Source organism: Rhincodon typus, chromosome 28 (assembly GCF_021869965.1).
Source record: "Rhincodon typus isolate 14 chromosome 28, sRhiTyp1.1, whole genome shotgun sequence".
Classification (NCBI taxonomy): domain Eukaryota; kingdom Metazoa; phylum Chordata; class Chondrichthyes; order Orectolobiformes; family Rhincodontidae; genus Rhincodon; species Rhincodon typus.
In genome coordinates, this window is record NC_063359.1 from 40019930 (window position 1) to 40033153 (window position 13224).

The 13224-nt window shown below is 42.4% G+C and overlaps 1 protein-coding gene across 1 annotated transcript in view; it reads right to left on the reverse strand.

The window, feature by feature from the left end:
• dolpp1 (dolichyldiphosphatase 1) overlaps positions 1–11683 on the reverse strand; it is a 34884-nt gene extending 23201 nt beyond the window's left edge. Inside the window, exon 1 of the mRNA XM_020514199.2 lies at positions 11550–11683. Coding sequence (XP_020369788.1) covers positions 11550–11634 — 85 coding nt within the window. The 5' untranslated portion in view covers positions 11635–11683. The remainder of the gene's footprint in view (positions 1–11549) is intronic.
• Between the last annotated feature and the right edge of the window lie 1541 nt (positions 11684–13224).

A 13224-nucleotide genomic window follows, 5' to 3' on the forward strand; every position in this document is an offset into this window, starting at 1 on the left:
TTCTAGAATAACAAGCACATTGTGAGATAAAAGTTGGCAGAATGAAGGATTTTGCATGAGGAGCCTTCAAGACCACATTTGAGAAGGACATGCCCTGAAGTTATATTCAAAGAGGACAAAGAATCCCAAGGCAAGATCTACACCAAGAGAAAAGTTGGCCACTCACAGTCATAGAGCTGTACAGCATGGAAACAGACCCTTCGGTCCAACTTGCCTATGCTGGCCAAATATCCTAAAGCAATCTAGTCCCAATTGCCAGCATTTGGCCCATACCCCCTCTAAACCCTTCCTATTCAAACCATCCAGACTTAACTTGAATCGAGGTAGGGTTTGTTTCAAGACAAATTTATAGAGTTAACATCAGTTAGGGTTAAATGTGAATTAATTAAAGTAAATTAAATGAAGTGTGTTAAAGTTGAGGTTAAGTTGGATGCAGTAAGTAGTAAGTGTTGCGATGAATGTATGTTTTATATTGAATATTGGTAATTCAAGAGTTAAATAACAAAAGTTTGTTTAAAGTTTGAGTCAACGCTATCTCTTATCTGTAACACAATGGAAGAATACCTGGGTAAAAGGTTTGAGTACTCCTTTCGAGCAACACGATATATTTCCAAATGCACTGCCATTACATCCTGTATAATCGACTCTAAATTTCCTCAACAACAGACATTAAAATTAACTACCTTATAGTTGCCAATTTTTGTCTCCTTCCCTTTCAAACTAAAGCTGTTAACTTGGCAGTTTTACAGCCTTTTGGGCCTTTTCCAGAATCCAAGAATTCACTTTACAGCGAAGGTATTTTGTGAAGTGTGTTTGAATGTTATTATGTGAGGAATCACAGCAGCTAATCTGCACAGAGCAACTTCCAGAAACAACGTGATATACGCAGTGAATACATCTTTGTGAATTTGTATTGAGAGGTAAATATTGGCCACGACACCAGGTATAACTACTCATTCTTCTTGTGTCATTGAATCTTTGTCACCTACAAAAGAGGGCAGACAAGACCACAGTTTAATGATTCCTCCAACTGTGGGCCCTGCCAATAATACAGCTTCCCCTCAGTATTGCAAAGGAACACCAGCGTAGATCATTATGCTCAAGTCTCTAAAAGTGGAACTTGAATCCACAACGTTCCAATTCAAATGAAATTGTGTCACTGACTGATCTTCCTGCCTACTCCCAAACGCTTTTAACTCCTTTGCTTTATTTGAAAGGTTCATCCATGTTTCACAGGTGGAGTAGAGGGGATGAAAGCGAGGAAAGCAAGAAACCCTTACAGTTTATAATCTTATTCAAAACATTACTATTCACTCTTATATGCAGCTGTAAGAATTAGAGACCAGGCTTAAAAAAAAAGAAAATCAAACAGTGGGCTGATTTTGAGAAGAAAACTGAAAAGTATGGAAATTATGTTAAACTTGGAATGAACCTTGGTTTAGATCACATTTCAAGTACGGTGTACAGTTCTGGTCCCCATACTATAAAAAAATTATAGTCACACTGATGAAGGTACATAAATAATTTTATAACATGACACAAGAAATGCAAGCCTTTATGGGGATGCTATCGGGGGACACATTATCAGTGGCAAATCTCAGGATCCTTTCCCTACAATCCTTCATTCCTACTAATATACAACACATCCATTACAAAAAAAAATCTAAACAGACTTGAGGCAGTTTCCTTTAAATGATGGGCTGACCCAACAGAGATCCTGAAAATAAAGATAAGACTTGATTAGGTAGACAAAAAGAAAATGCTTTCACTTATGGGTAGATCAAACCACAGGCACAAATATGAGACAGTCACAAAATAAATATGATAAATTCAGGAGATCATCTTCACCTAGATAGCGGTGAGAATATGAAACCCACCATCACAAAGCACAGTCAAAGCAAAGAGTAGATTGGCCGAGGTACCATGAAGGACTCTCCTTCTCAACCTCGGCCCTCACTGGAGATATGGTGACCCTCAAGTTAAGCCATCACCAGTTGTCTCTGTAATAAGAGAGAAGCCCTATGGTCTACTAAGACTATGGCAACTTTTACCATACTTTACAGATGTATTTAAGAGGAAGCTGGATAAGTACCTGGTGGAGAAAGGAAGAGAAGGATGTACTGATGAGCTGGCAGAAGGCTCATGTGGAGCATAAACACCAGCATAGCTAAGTTGAGACAAGTGGTCGGTTTTAATGCTGCAGATTTGTTAAAAATGGAAAAACTGGCTAGTCATTATATTTATGAAATTAACGGGGAGGCAGGGAGGTAATGGCTCAGTGGTATTAATACTAGACTATTAATCCAGAGATCCTGATAATGTTCTGGGGATCTGGACTTGAAGCCTACCACAGCAGATGGTGGAATTTAAATTCAATAAATATCTGGAATTAAGAGACTAATGATGATCATGAATTCATTGTCACGAGATGGTCAAACCCATCTGGTTCACTAATGGCTTTTAGGGAAGGAAACTGCTGCCCTTACCTGGTCTGGTCTACATGGTGACTCCAGAACCACAACAATGTGGTTGACACTTAACTGCCCTCTGAACAATTAGAGATAGGTAATGAATGCTGGTCTGGTCAGCAAGGCTCCCATCTCATGAATGAATAAACCTAGACAAGTAGCTGGACTTCAATAGTGAGCCCTCAGAAATTGTGGATGAATTTGTATACCTGGAAATATTTATGCCAAATGAACACAGGAATGAGATGAACACATAAACCAACTGCTGGGAATTGTTTATGATCAACTACTGATTGCAGAAATTGGATGCGTTTGGGAACATGTCATACAAGCAACAAGTTAGGCATCAGCTGGGAAGGCAGAGTAAACAATGAAGTCATGATAAAAGTAGCCTGCATCCAAAAACGCAAGTTCCAGCAAGAGCATTGTGACTGGGTAATAGGGTGCACACTATAAAGATGAGTACCAGTACACCATGGAGTTAATAGAATCAGCCCAACAGGAGGCTAAAGACTGAACTATGACAGGAAAGCAAACGACATGCATTATGTTATACATTACACATGCCTTAGAGGACTCAAAACTCTTTACGGCCAACAAAATACATCATCTAAACCAACAACTGCTACCACCTAAAAAGACAAGGGCAGCAGATACACGGGAATACCACCTGCAGTTCCCCTCCAAGTCATTTACCATCCTAACTTGGAACAAAATTAGCTGTTTCTTCAGTATCGCTGGGTCAAAATCCTGGAACCCACCCACCAAAAACATTGTGCATATCCCTACAACTCATGGATTGTGGGACAGTCCAAGACATCAGCTCACCAGCACCTTCTGAAGGACAGTCAAGAAGCGGGCAATAAATACTAGCCCAACAATGACACCCATGTTCCATGAAAAATAAGAAGTAATTTTTAAAGATAGTCACTTACAATGCAGAAAACAAGGCAAACAACATGTGCACAGCTCTGGCCCAGACATAGCAACATGTTATTGATCAGATAATCAGATTTACTGATGTTGACTGAGGGATAAATACAAATCACGCCATACATGTTTCCATGCTGTATGACTCTATACAATCTTCACAATGGACTTAAGATAATGCTTCAGACAGGGAAACACTCCTTCAGCCTATGTTACCTGCTTAACTCTCGCAATTGGGTGAAAATCATAGCTTTCCAACTCAGGAGTGAGAATTCCAAAGACTGAAAACCTTGATGTGATTAGCAGACCACAATTGCAAGGTGTTGTGACTATGTACAGCCAGGTTTTAGCTACCTGATTAGTTCAGTCCAGTTGATTGATTATTAAAAGCTCTGAATAAGCATTTTGTGGCATATTTTTTGTGTTTTTCCCCCCTCTTTCAGACCCGTTATACTTTGCACCAACACGCAGCTGTGAAAGATCCTAATCCCAAAAAGACTGCTCCTCTGCATATTAGTTTTCACTTGGCATCTTTCCCCCACCCTCTTCACAGTGTAGCAGAAACTAAAAATGCATAGTGACAACCAGTGTCTTCAGCTAATCTCCCATGGCTACTTGATGTAGAGGGTTAATGGTCCAAATCTATGCACCAATGAAAATTTTCAAACCCAAATTATAACGCGTGTAATTCAGCCCAACTGTTTAGAAAAAAAATAAATGCCCAACCTTTAAATGCACTTTTGCCACAAAAGGGGCCAAAAAATAAATCTCTAATTTATCATTAAAGATTAAAATTTCATGCTTTTGCTTCAACTGTCATACTTGGCCTCACAGCGCCAAGAACCCGGGTTCGATTCCACCCTGGGGTGAGTGCCTGGGTGAAGTTTGCACATTCTCCCTTTGTCTGCATGGGTTTCCTCCTGTTTCCTCCCACAGTCCAAAGATATGCAGGTTAGGCAGATTGGCCATGCTAAATTGCCCACAGTGTCCAGGCATGTGCAGGCTAGTTGGATTAGCCATGGGAAATGCAGGCTTACAGGTAGTTGGGAGGGGGAGGGGGGGGTAGAGGAGGAGTTTGAGTGGGGTGCTCTTTGTAGTGACTTGATGGGCCAAATAGCCTGCTTCCACACTGTGGGGATTCTATGATTCTGCCAAAATTTCAGATCCAATTGCTTAATACAAATCAGCGTAGACTGTCGAGGTGTGTCTACCTCGGCTCACAGGCTTCAAACTCAGCTCAGAATTCGAAGTTTGAATCAGGGGATCATCATCATCTGCAAGATCCTACATGCCCTCTGAAGGGGAAAGAGCAGAGAATCTCAACCTCCCAGGTGTCTGGCCAACATTCATTCCTTCAGCCAGCACCACCAGAACAGATTAATTTGTCATTGTTACATTGCCACCTTGCAAAAATTAGCTATGGATGTACCTACTTATATCATTACTGATACAAAATTCCAAACTTATTAAGCAACTGTAAAGTGCTTTAGGATTTCCTGAGGCTGTAAAAGTTGCTCTACAAATATACTTTTTTTTTTCTTTATTCATTCACAGGATGAGGGTTTCACTGGCTAGGCAGCATTTATTGCCCATCCCTAATCACCCAGAGGGCAGTTAAGAGTCAACCACATTGTTGTGGGTCTGGAGTCACATGTAGGCCAGACCAGGTAAGGATGGCAGGTACCTTCCCTAAAGGACATTAGTGAACCAGATGGGTTTTTCCAACAATCGGCAATGGATTCATGGCCATCATTAGATTCTTAATTCTAGATATTTATTGAAATCAAATTCCACCATCTGCCGTGGCGGGATTCCAACCCTGGTCCCCAGAACATTATCTGGGCCTCTGGATTAACAGTCCAGCGATAATACCACTAGGCCATCACCTCCCCTCAATTATGCTCAAGTGTCAGCAATAGTTTAGTTGGTATCTTTCTTGCCCTACAGTCAGAAGATTCTGAGTTTAAAACCCACTTCAGGCCACAGCACAAAAAAATCAAGGTCAATACTCCACTGCAGTGTCAGCAGAGCACTGCACTGAGGCGCCATCATTCAGATGAGAAGTGCAGACAAAGGCCCCCTCTGCTCTCTCAGATGGGATTAAAAGATTCCATAACACTAACAGTGGGAAAAGATTTTAGGATGGGTCACTCGGGAGAATTTGGGACATGGCATCAGTGCTAGCTGATGCCCGAGGACAGTTAAAATTAAGATACGACTGACACAAAAGTTGTGAGTTGATTGGCTGGTGAGTAATGCTGCTCAGGGCTGAATAAATACAAATGGCAGATTAAAAATGATAAAAGTATTAATAATAAACATGAAGTGCATAGCAGGTGAGTATTATCTTTTATTAAGTAAGGTACTACTAGTAAGATAATTCAGAACGTGCGAAGAAAGTAAATCAAGAGGTTAAAAAGGCATGTAAGAAAGTGTACAATAATAGCGAGGGACTTCAATATACAGGTGGACTGGGAAAATCAGGCTGGTAGCAGATCTCAAGAAAACAAAATTGTGGAATGTCTACAAGGTGGATTTTTGGAGCAGCCTGTGGTACAGCCCAATTGGGGACAGGCAATTATGGATTTGGTGATGTGTAATGAGGAAGACTGGACTGGGGGCCTCAAGATGAAGGAATCCCGAGGGGGCAGTGACCGTAATACAATAGAATTCACCTATAGTTTGAGGGGGAGAAGCTAGAATCAGATGTAATGATATTACAATTGAATAAAGGTAATTATAAAGTTTGAGGGAGGAGCTGGCTGGTGTTCAATGGAAGGAGAGCCCAGAAGGTAAGATAGTGGAACAGCAGTGGCAAGAGTTTCTGGAATAATTCAGGAGACACATCCCAAAGAAGAAACATACTAACAGGATGACGAAATCTAAAGCACAAAGGGACTTGAGAATCCTAGTTCAGGATATTAAGGTTAACGTGCAGGTTCATTCGGCAGGCCAAATATAACGTTAGTGCTCATTTCAAGATGGCTAGAATGCAAGAGTAGAGACATACTGCCGAAGCTGTTTCAGCTCTGGTCAGACTGCTTTTGGAAAATTGTGAGCAGTTTGGGGCCCCGTATCTAAGGAAAGATGTGGGGATACAGCGGACATGAAGTTGTTTCCACTAGTTGGAGAAACCAGGACTCAAGGGCACAGTCTCAGAGTAAAGAGGCAACCTTTCAGAACTCAGATGAGGTGGATTTTTTCAGCCAGAGGATGGTGAACCTGTGGAACTCATCGTCATAGATATGGAGGCCAAGTCTTTAAGACAGAGATAATGGGCTCAATTGGTATAGGGATCAAGGGTTAATGAGGAGAAGGTAGGGGAACGGGGTTGCGACACATCATCCATGACTGAACGCCAGAGCAGACTAGATGAGCCGAATGGCTTAATTCTGCTCCCATATCTTAGGTTATTGCTAAGCAAGTGTTGCTTGGCAGCACTGTCTATGACCACTTCCATCATTTTACTGATGGCCAAGAGGACACTGATGGGGTGATAATTGGCCAGGTTGGATTTGTCCTGTGTTTGTTGGGAAAGGACATACCTGAGCAATTATCCATGTTGTCAGGCAGACGTCAACACATAACAGTACTGGAACAGACTGAGTAGGGGACACAAAGTTCTAAACCACACATCTTCAGTATTTTACCGGAATATTGTTAGGGCTCCTGTAGCATCCAGTGCCTTCAGCTGTTTCTTGATAGCATTTAGAGTGAATTGAATTGGCTAAGATCTGGCATCTGTGATTCTGGGGACCTTCAGAGAAGGCAAAGATGAACCATCCCCTCAGCACTTCTGGCTGAAGCTTTTTTAAAATACTTCAGCCTTATCTTTTGCACAGCTGTGAATGGGAACATCTGAAGAGCCTGCTCCCGCAGTTACAGTCATAGCATTATACAGCATGGAAACAGACTCTTCAGTCCAACCCATCCATGCCGACCTAATGTCTAAACTAATCTAGTCCCATTTGCCAGCATTCAGCCAATTTCCCTTGTAAACCCTTCCTATTCATGTACCTATCCAAATGCGTTTTAAATTACAAAATTGTACCTGCTTCCATCACTTTCTCTGGCCGTTTGTTCCATACACGCATCACCCTCTGGTTTCAGGTTGCCCCTCAGGACTTTTGTAAATCTTTCCCTTCTCACTTTAAACTTTATGCCCTCCAGTTTTGGACTTCCCTACCCGCAGGAAGGATGGGGAAGACCTTGGCTATTCACTCGAATCATGCCCCTCATGATTTTATAAAGTCACTCAGCCTCCAACATTCAAAGGAAAAAAATCCCCAGCCTATTCAGCCTCTCCATATAGCTCAAACCCTCCAATCCCACAAAAGCTTCATAATTTTTTTCAGAACCCTTCCTTCCTATTGCAGAGTGAACAGAACTGGACACCGTATTCTAAAAGCGGCCTCATCAATGTTCTGTACAGCCACAACATGATATCCCAACTCCTGTACTCAATGGACTGACCAATGAAGGCAAGCATGCCAAACACCTTCTTCAATACCCTGACTATCTGCAACTCCGCTTTCAAGGAACTATGCACCTTCACCCCTAGGTCTCTTTGCCCGGCAACACTCCCCAGGACCCTACCATTAATTGTACAAGTCCTGCCCTGATTTGCCTTTCCAAAATGCAACAACTTACATTTATCTAAATTAAACTCCATTTGCCACTCCTTGTTTAATTGTCCACTACTACTCATGACTGGATGCAGCAGGACTTTGGAGCTTAGAGCTGATATGTTGGGTGTGGAATTGCTTAGGCCGAGATATTATATTAATACTCTGCACCTGACTTGACCAAGGAAGATGATGCTTCTCAGGTCATGGTGAAAGAGATGGTAATTCAGTCATTAGTGGGTTGGAAAATCAATTAGGAGGTGGTACTTGATAGACTGTCTGCACTTCAAAGCAGATAAGGCATCAGGATTAGATGAGATACATCCAAGAGCAGAGGAATGCGAGAGACACTGGTCATTATTTTTCAGAGTTCTTTAGACACAGGTTGTTGTCAGAGTCATAAAGCTTTACTGCATGGAAACAGACCCTTTGGTCCAATTCGCCTATGCCAACCAGATATGCGAAATAAATCCAGTCCCATTTGCCAGCATTTGGGCCATACAGGTGGTTCTGCTATAACGCATGCCTCGTTAACGCGAATTGGCTATAATGCAACTGATGAATAGTGGACACTGTTTAGATAATGCGAACTTTCTGCTGTACAGGTATAGCGATTTTCCTATAACACAATTTTTGATGGAGATTTTCTATAGCGCGAGGTCACGCAACAACGCAACTATCACATTATAGCAGAACTACCCATATCCCTCTAAACCCTTCCTATTCATGTACCCATCCAGATGCCTTTTAAATGTTGTAATTGTACCAGCCTCCACCATTTCCTCTGGCAGCTCATTCCATACACACACCACCCTCTGCGTGAAAAAGTTGCCCTTAGGACTCTTTTAAATAATTCCCCTCTCACCTTAAACGTATGTACTCTAGTTTTCGAACTGGAGAATTGTAAATGTTGCACATATGTTCAAAAATGGTCATTAAGGCAAACCAATTTGAATTCAGTGGAGTAGAAACTTCTAGAAACAATCATTTAAGGAAAAAGTGTGTCTTAACTAAATTACTGGCAAGAGGGAACAGAGATAGTTGATCAGCACAATGCTGCTGGTATGATGTTCATTTACTTCCAGAATGGATTAGATATAATGTCACACAACAGAACTGTGGCAAAGCTACAGCTTACAGAACAAAAGGACAGCAAGAACATGAACACTTCATTGGCAAAGTGACAGAGAGAGAGGTGGGCGGCGAACGTCTGTCAGGCTGGCGGAAGATTTGCAGTGGAGTTCCAAGGGGACCAACATTGGGACCCTTGCTTTTCCAGAAACTGTATATATAAATAGCATAGATTTGGGTGTACTAGGTACAATTTCAAATTTTGCAGATGATACAAAACTTGGAAGCAGTAGAAACTGAGAGGAGAATAGTGCAGAATCTCAAAAGGATACAGACAAATTGGTGGAATGAGCAGGCAGGTGAAGTTCAACGCAGACAAAGGTGAGGTAACTCATTTGGTAGGAAGAACACAAAGACACAATATAAAATAAAGGGTTCAACTCTAAAAGAGGGTGCAGGACCAGGGTTTTAGATGTATAATTCATTGAAAATGACAGGATCAGTTGAGAGCTGTTATTAAAGCATACAGTCTCCTGGGATTTATTACATGGAGTGCAACAGCAATAATGTTATGCAGAACTAGTACAGGACACTAGTTCAGCCTCAGCTGGAGTACTGTGTCCTGTTCTAGCTTCCACACTTCAGGAAAAATATTAAGGCATTAGAGAAGATGCAGAAAAGGTTCATAAGAATGATTCCAGGGATAAGGAACTTCAGTTATGAAGTCAGATTGGACCAATTAGGCTGTTTGTCTTGAAGAGAAGCTGAGAGGAGATTTAATAGAGATGTTCATAGTCGACTGGGGTCTGGACAGAGTAGATAGGAAAAAAACTGTTCTCACTTGTGAAAAGATCAAGAATGAGGCAGCACATACTTAAAGTAATGACAAAGCAGCAAAAACAACATGAAGAAGTTTTTAAAACTGTAAGTTGTAAGGTTTGGCCTGAGATAGTGGTGAAGGCAGATTCAATTGAAATATTCAAAAAAAAAGAGATAAAGCTTATATCTAAAAAGAAGCATGTGCAAGTTGCAGAGAGAACAGCACTGAGAAAATTGCTCAATTGGCCAATCGTATTTGCACCAGCTCTTCAAAAAGCCTCCTCCTGTGCTCTGTGATTCTCTAATTTTGAATAAGAGTAGAAAAACTATCCCCAGTAACCAGTTCAATATGTGTCCCTTAACCAAAGTCACTAAAACAGATTGTCTAACTGTGTATTGGAATTTGGAGCAACCACATTTCTTATAATGCAAGAGTGTCTACAGTTCTGAAGAAGAAGTCATTCTTCACTCAAAAGCTCTCTCTCTACAGTTGCTGCCAGACTGGCTGAGATTTTCCAGCACATATTGTTTTTATTTCAACAATATTAATTGGCAGTAAACTGCTTGGAGATATCCTGCAAACAGCCGTAGATAAATATATGACATCGTTTTCTCAGCCTGGTACTGGCCCACAGAATGTTTGATTGGCTTCTATGCCAATTTGCTCTGCAAGTGATGGGGTTCTCCACTTGATCTACCATGGCTAATTCAAACTAGGTAGGAGGGCCAGGGGCCAAAGGCAGGTATATGGAGTTAGGACAAAAATCAGCCATGAGCTCACTGAATGGTAGAGCAGACTGGAGAGGCTGAATGGCCCCTGTTCCTACAATTCTACTGGAGGGGAGGGGGGTGTCAGTTAGCTCATTTGGGCTGGTTAACTGGTTTGTAATGCAGTGTGATGCTAACAGCATAGGTTCAATGCCTGCACTGGCAGAGGTTACCAAAAAGGACTCTCCTTCTCAATCTCTCCTCTCACCTGAAGCATGGTCACCCTCAGATCAAACCACTTCTAATGACAACTTTTAAAACTCTGCAATCCTGCTCACAGAAGGACCCTGAATTGCACTTTATCAAGTGCCCTTATAGAAAAAAGAAAACTTTTAATAAGATCCTAGTTTAAATATTCTCAGATCATACTACTCTTTCAATTTCAAAAGAAGCGTATGAATTAAAAGTCAATAAATGACTCTTGTACCAGTGCAGTCAGTATAATCTCTCATTAGCCACTGCTATAAATATTTTCACCATGACAGCTGCGCTAGGTGGGCGCAATACGCACGCGCAGTAAAAGCTCCCAAACCACCCCCCCCCGCCCACCGGTCGCGCTTGCGCATTGGGAGGCGGACGAGCATGCGCAGACTTCTGCGATCCGGACACTTTTCCGGCGGGATGCCGCATGTGCACTCGAGAGGGGGACGTATACGATCTTAACGGAAACTTATTTGGCAGCAACCAAACGCTGTCACCTCTTAGCCCCGGCGAGCCACGCTCTCTCTTACAGCCGACCGCTGGCCAGTCATTCTTCCTCCGCTCGCAATACCAAAAATATGCATTTTTTTCAAAAAAATGCAAATTGTCATCGGGAGGCCGAAGATCCGTCCTCGCCACAGCCCCCGAGCAAATGAAGGAACCGTACCTGGGGGATATTCGACGTACGTGAAGGACAGCGGCTGCCAGCGCTCCTTCTCGACAGCGACCGAGCACTGTCCCACCGCCGCCATCTTCACCGCATCACGGCCACCCGGCTGCAGCCAATCACAGCCACCGCTTCCCAGCCAATGGCAGGCCGGCCTCCGCGGCAGGCTCAGCCAATAACAGCGCAGGGGCAGGAAACGTCCCCGCCCTCCACCGCCAATTGGCCGGGGACACGGCCAATCAGACAGGGGCTGCCGCTCGTCCAATCACAGGGCAGGCAACTTCCCAGACAGAGGAGGAGGGACAAAGCTCGAAAGTTTTAACACAAAAGAAATCAGAAACAAAAACAGAAATGCTGGAGAAACTCAGCAGGGCTGGCAGAACCTCTGGAGAGAGAAACAGAGTTAATGTTTCGAGGTCAGTCACCCTCTTTCAGAACAAGGGAAGGTCACTGGCCTCGAAACATAGCAAGGCTTTCAGTGATTGTATACAGTACCTGCCTATGGCTCGTATCATTTAATACATTTGCTTAACAAAATAAAAATCATCTCAGATTTAAAGTTAACAACTGATCTAGCATTAACCGCCATTCGCAGAAGTGAGTTCCAGACCTCTATCACCCTTTCGGGTTATTTTCTATCCACAGATGCTGAGCAAAGTTCTGTTTTTGTAATATCATTGCGCATCTCTGGAGCAACTGGGCTTGAATGTGGCCCACACAGAGTTAGGGAAACCACCACTAGCTCATTGAGGAGTTCTGGAATTTTTAATGCACAGAAAGTGGGCATTTGGCCCATTGTGTCCATGCCAGTCATCAAGCATCCCTCTGTTCTACTCCCATTTTCCAGAAGTTGGCCCTTAACCTTGTACACTTAGGGTAATCTAGAGTCAAGGACTAGGGGCTTATTTACTTTTTATACATTCATTCTACCATAGGATATGGGTGGTACTGGCAAGGCTAGCATTTGTTATCTATCCCCATTTTTGTTTTCGCAGAAACATACTTTATTCAAAATATTTGTAAATGTACAGAAGAATAAATTTCCACCTGAAAATTACAAAGTGCAATACAATTCAAATTGTCCCCATGAGCATGTTCCATTCTTGGGTGCCCCAATAAAATCATAATACAATTGAGATGTATAATATACATTCCATGTCAGGCATACAGTGAAATGCATTAAAAGGAAAACTACAGAAAGGTCCACAGTGTGATACCTCAATACAATTTCAGTAATCTTGCTATTTACAATATACACGATTTGTCAGGGATATAGGATCCCAAGGATTCAGACACTGTTTCCAGGCCCTCAGTGTACAATGGCTGAGAGATTTTAGACAGTAACTTTGCCCCAACGTCTGCCTGCAGCAGCTGCCTCAAGCCATAGTGAGTTCTAGCACATAGTCCTGAACTATGGAACGTGCCAGTCTGCAATACTCTGTCAGGACAGCTGTTTGCACTGGAAAATCAGTAGGTTTCGAGCAGGCCAAACTACGGCCCACTGAGAAGACATTACCATAATACCACCACCTCCCCCCTGCATCACTCTTCTATCCATCTTTGCAAAGGCACATTTCACATTTCACATTTCAAAACAAGTGTCTTCCCCACCACAGATGAGAGATCAGAATGCAGGCATATAGATAGACTGGAAGGAGAATGACTTAGCCTGTCA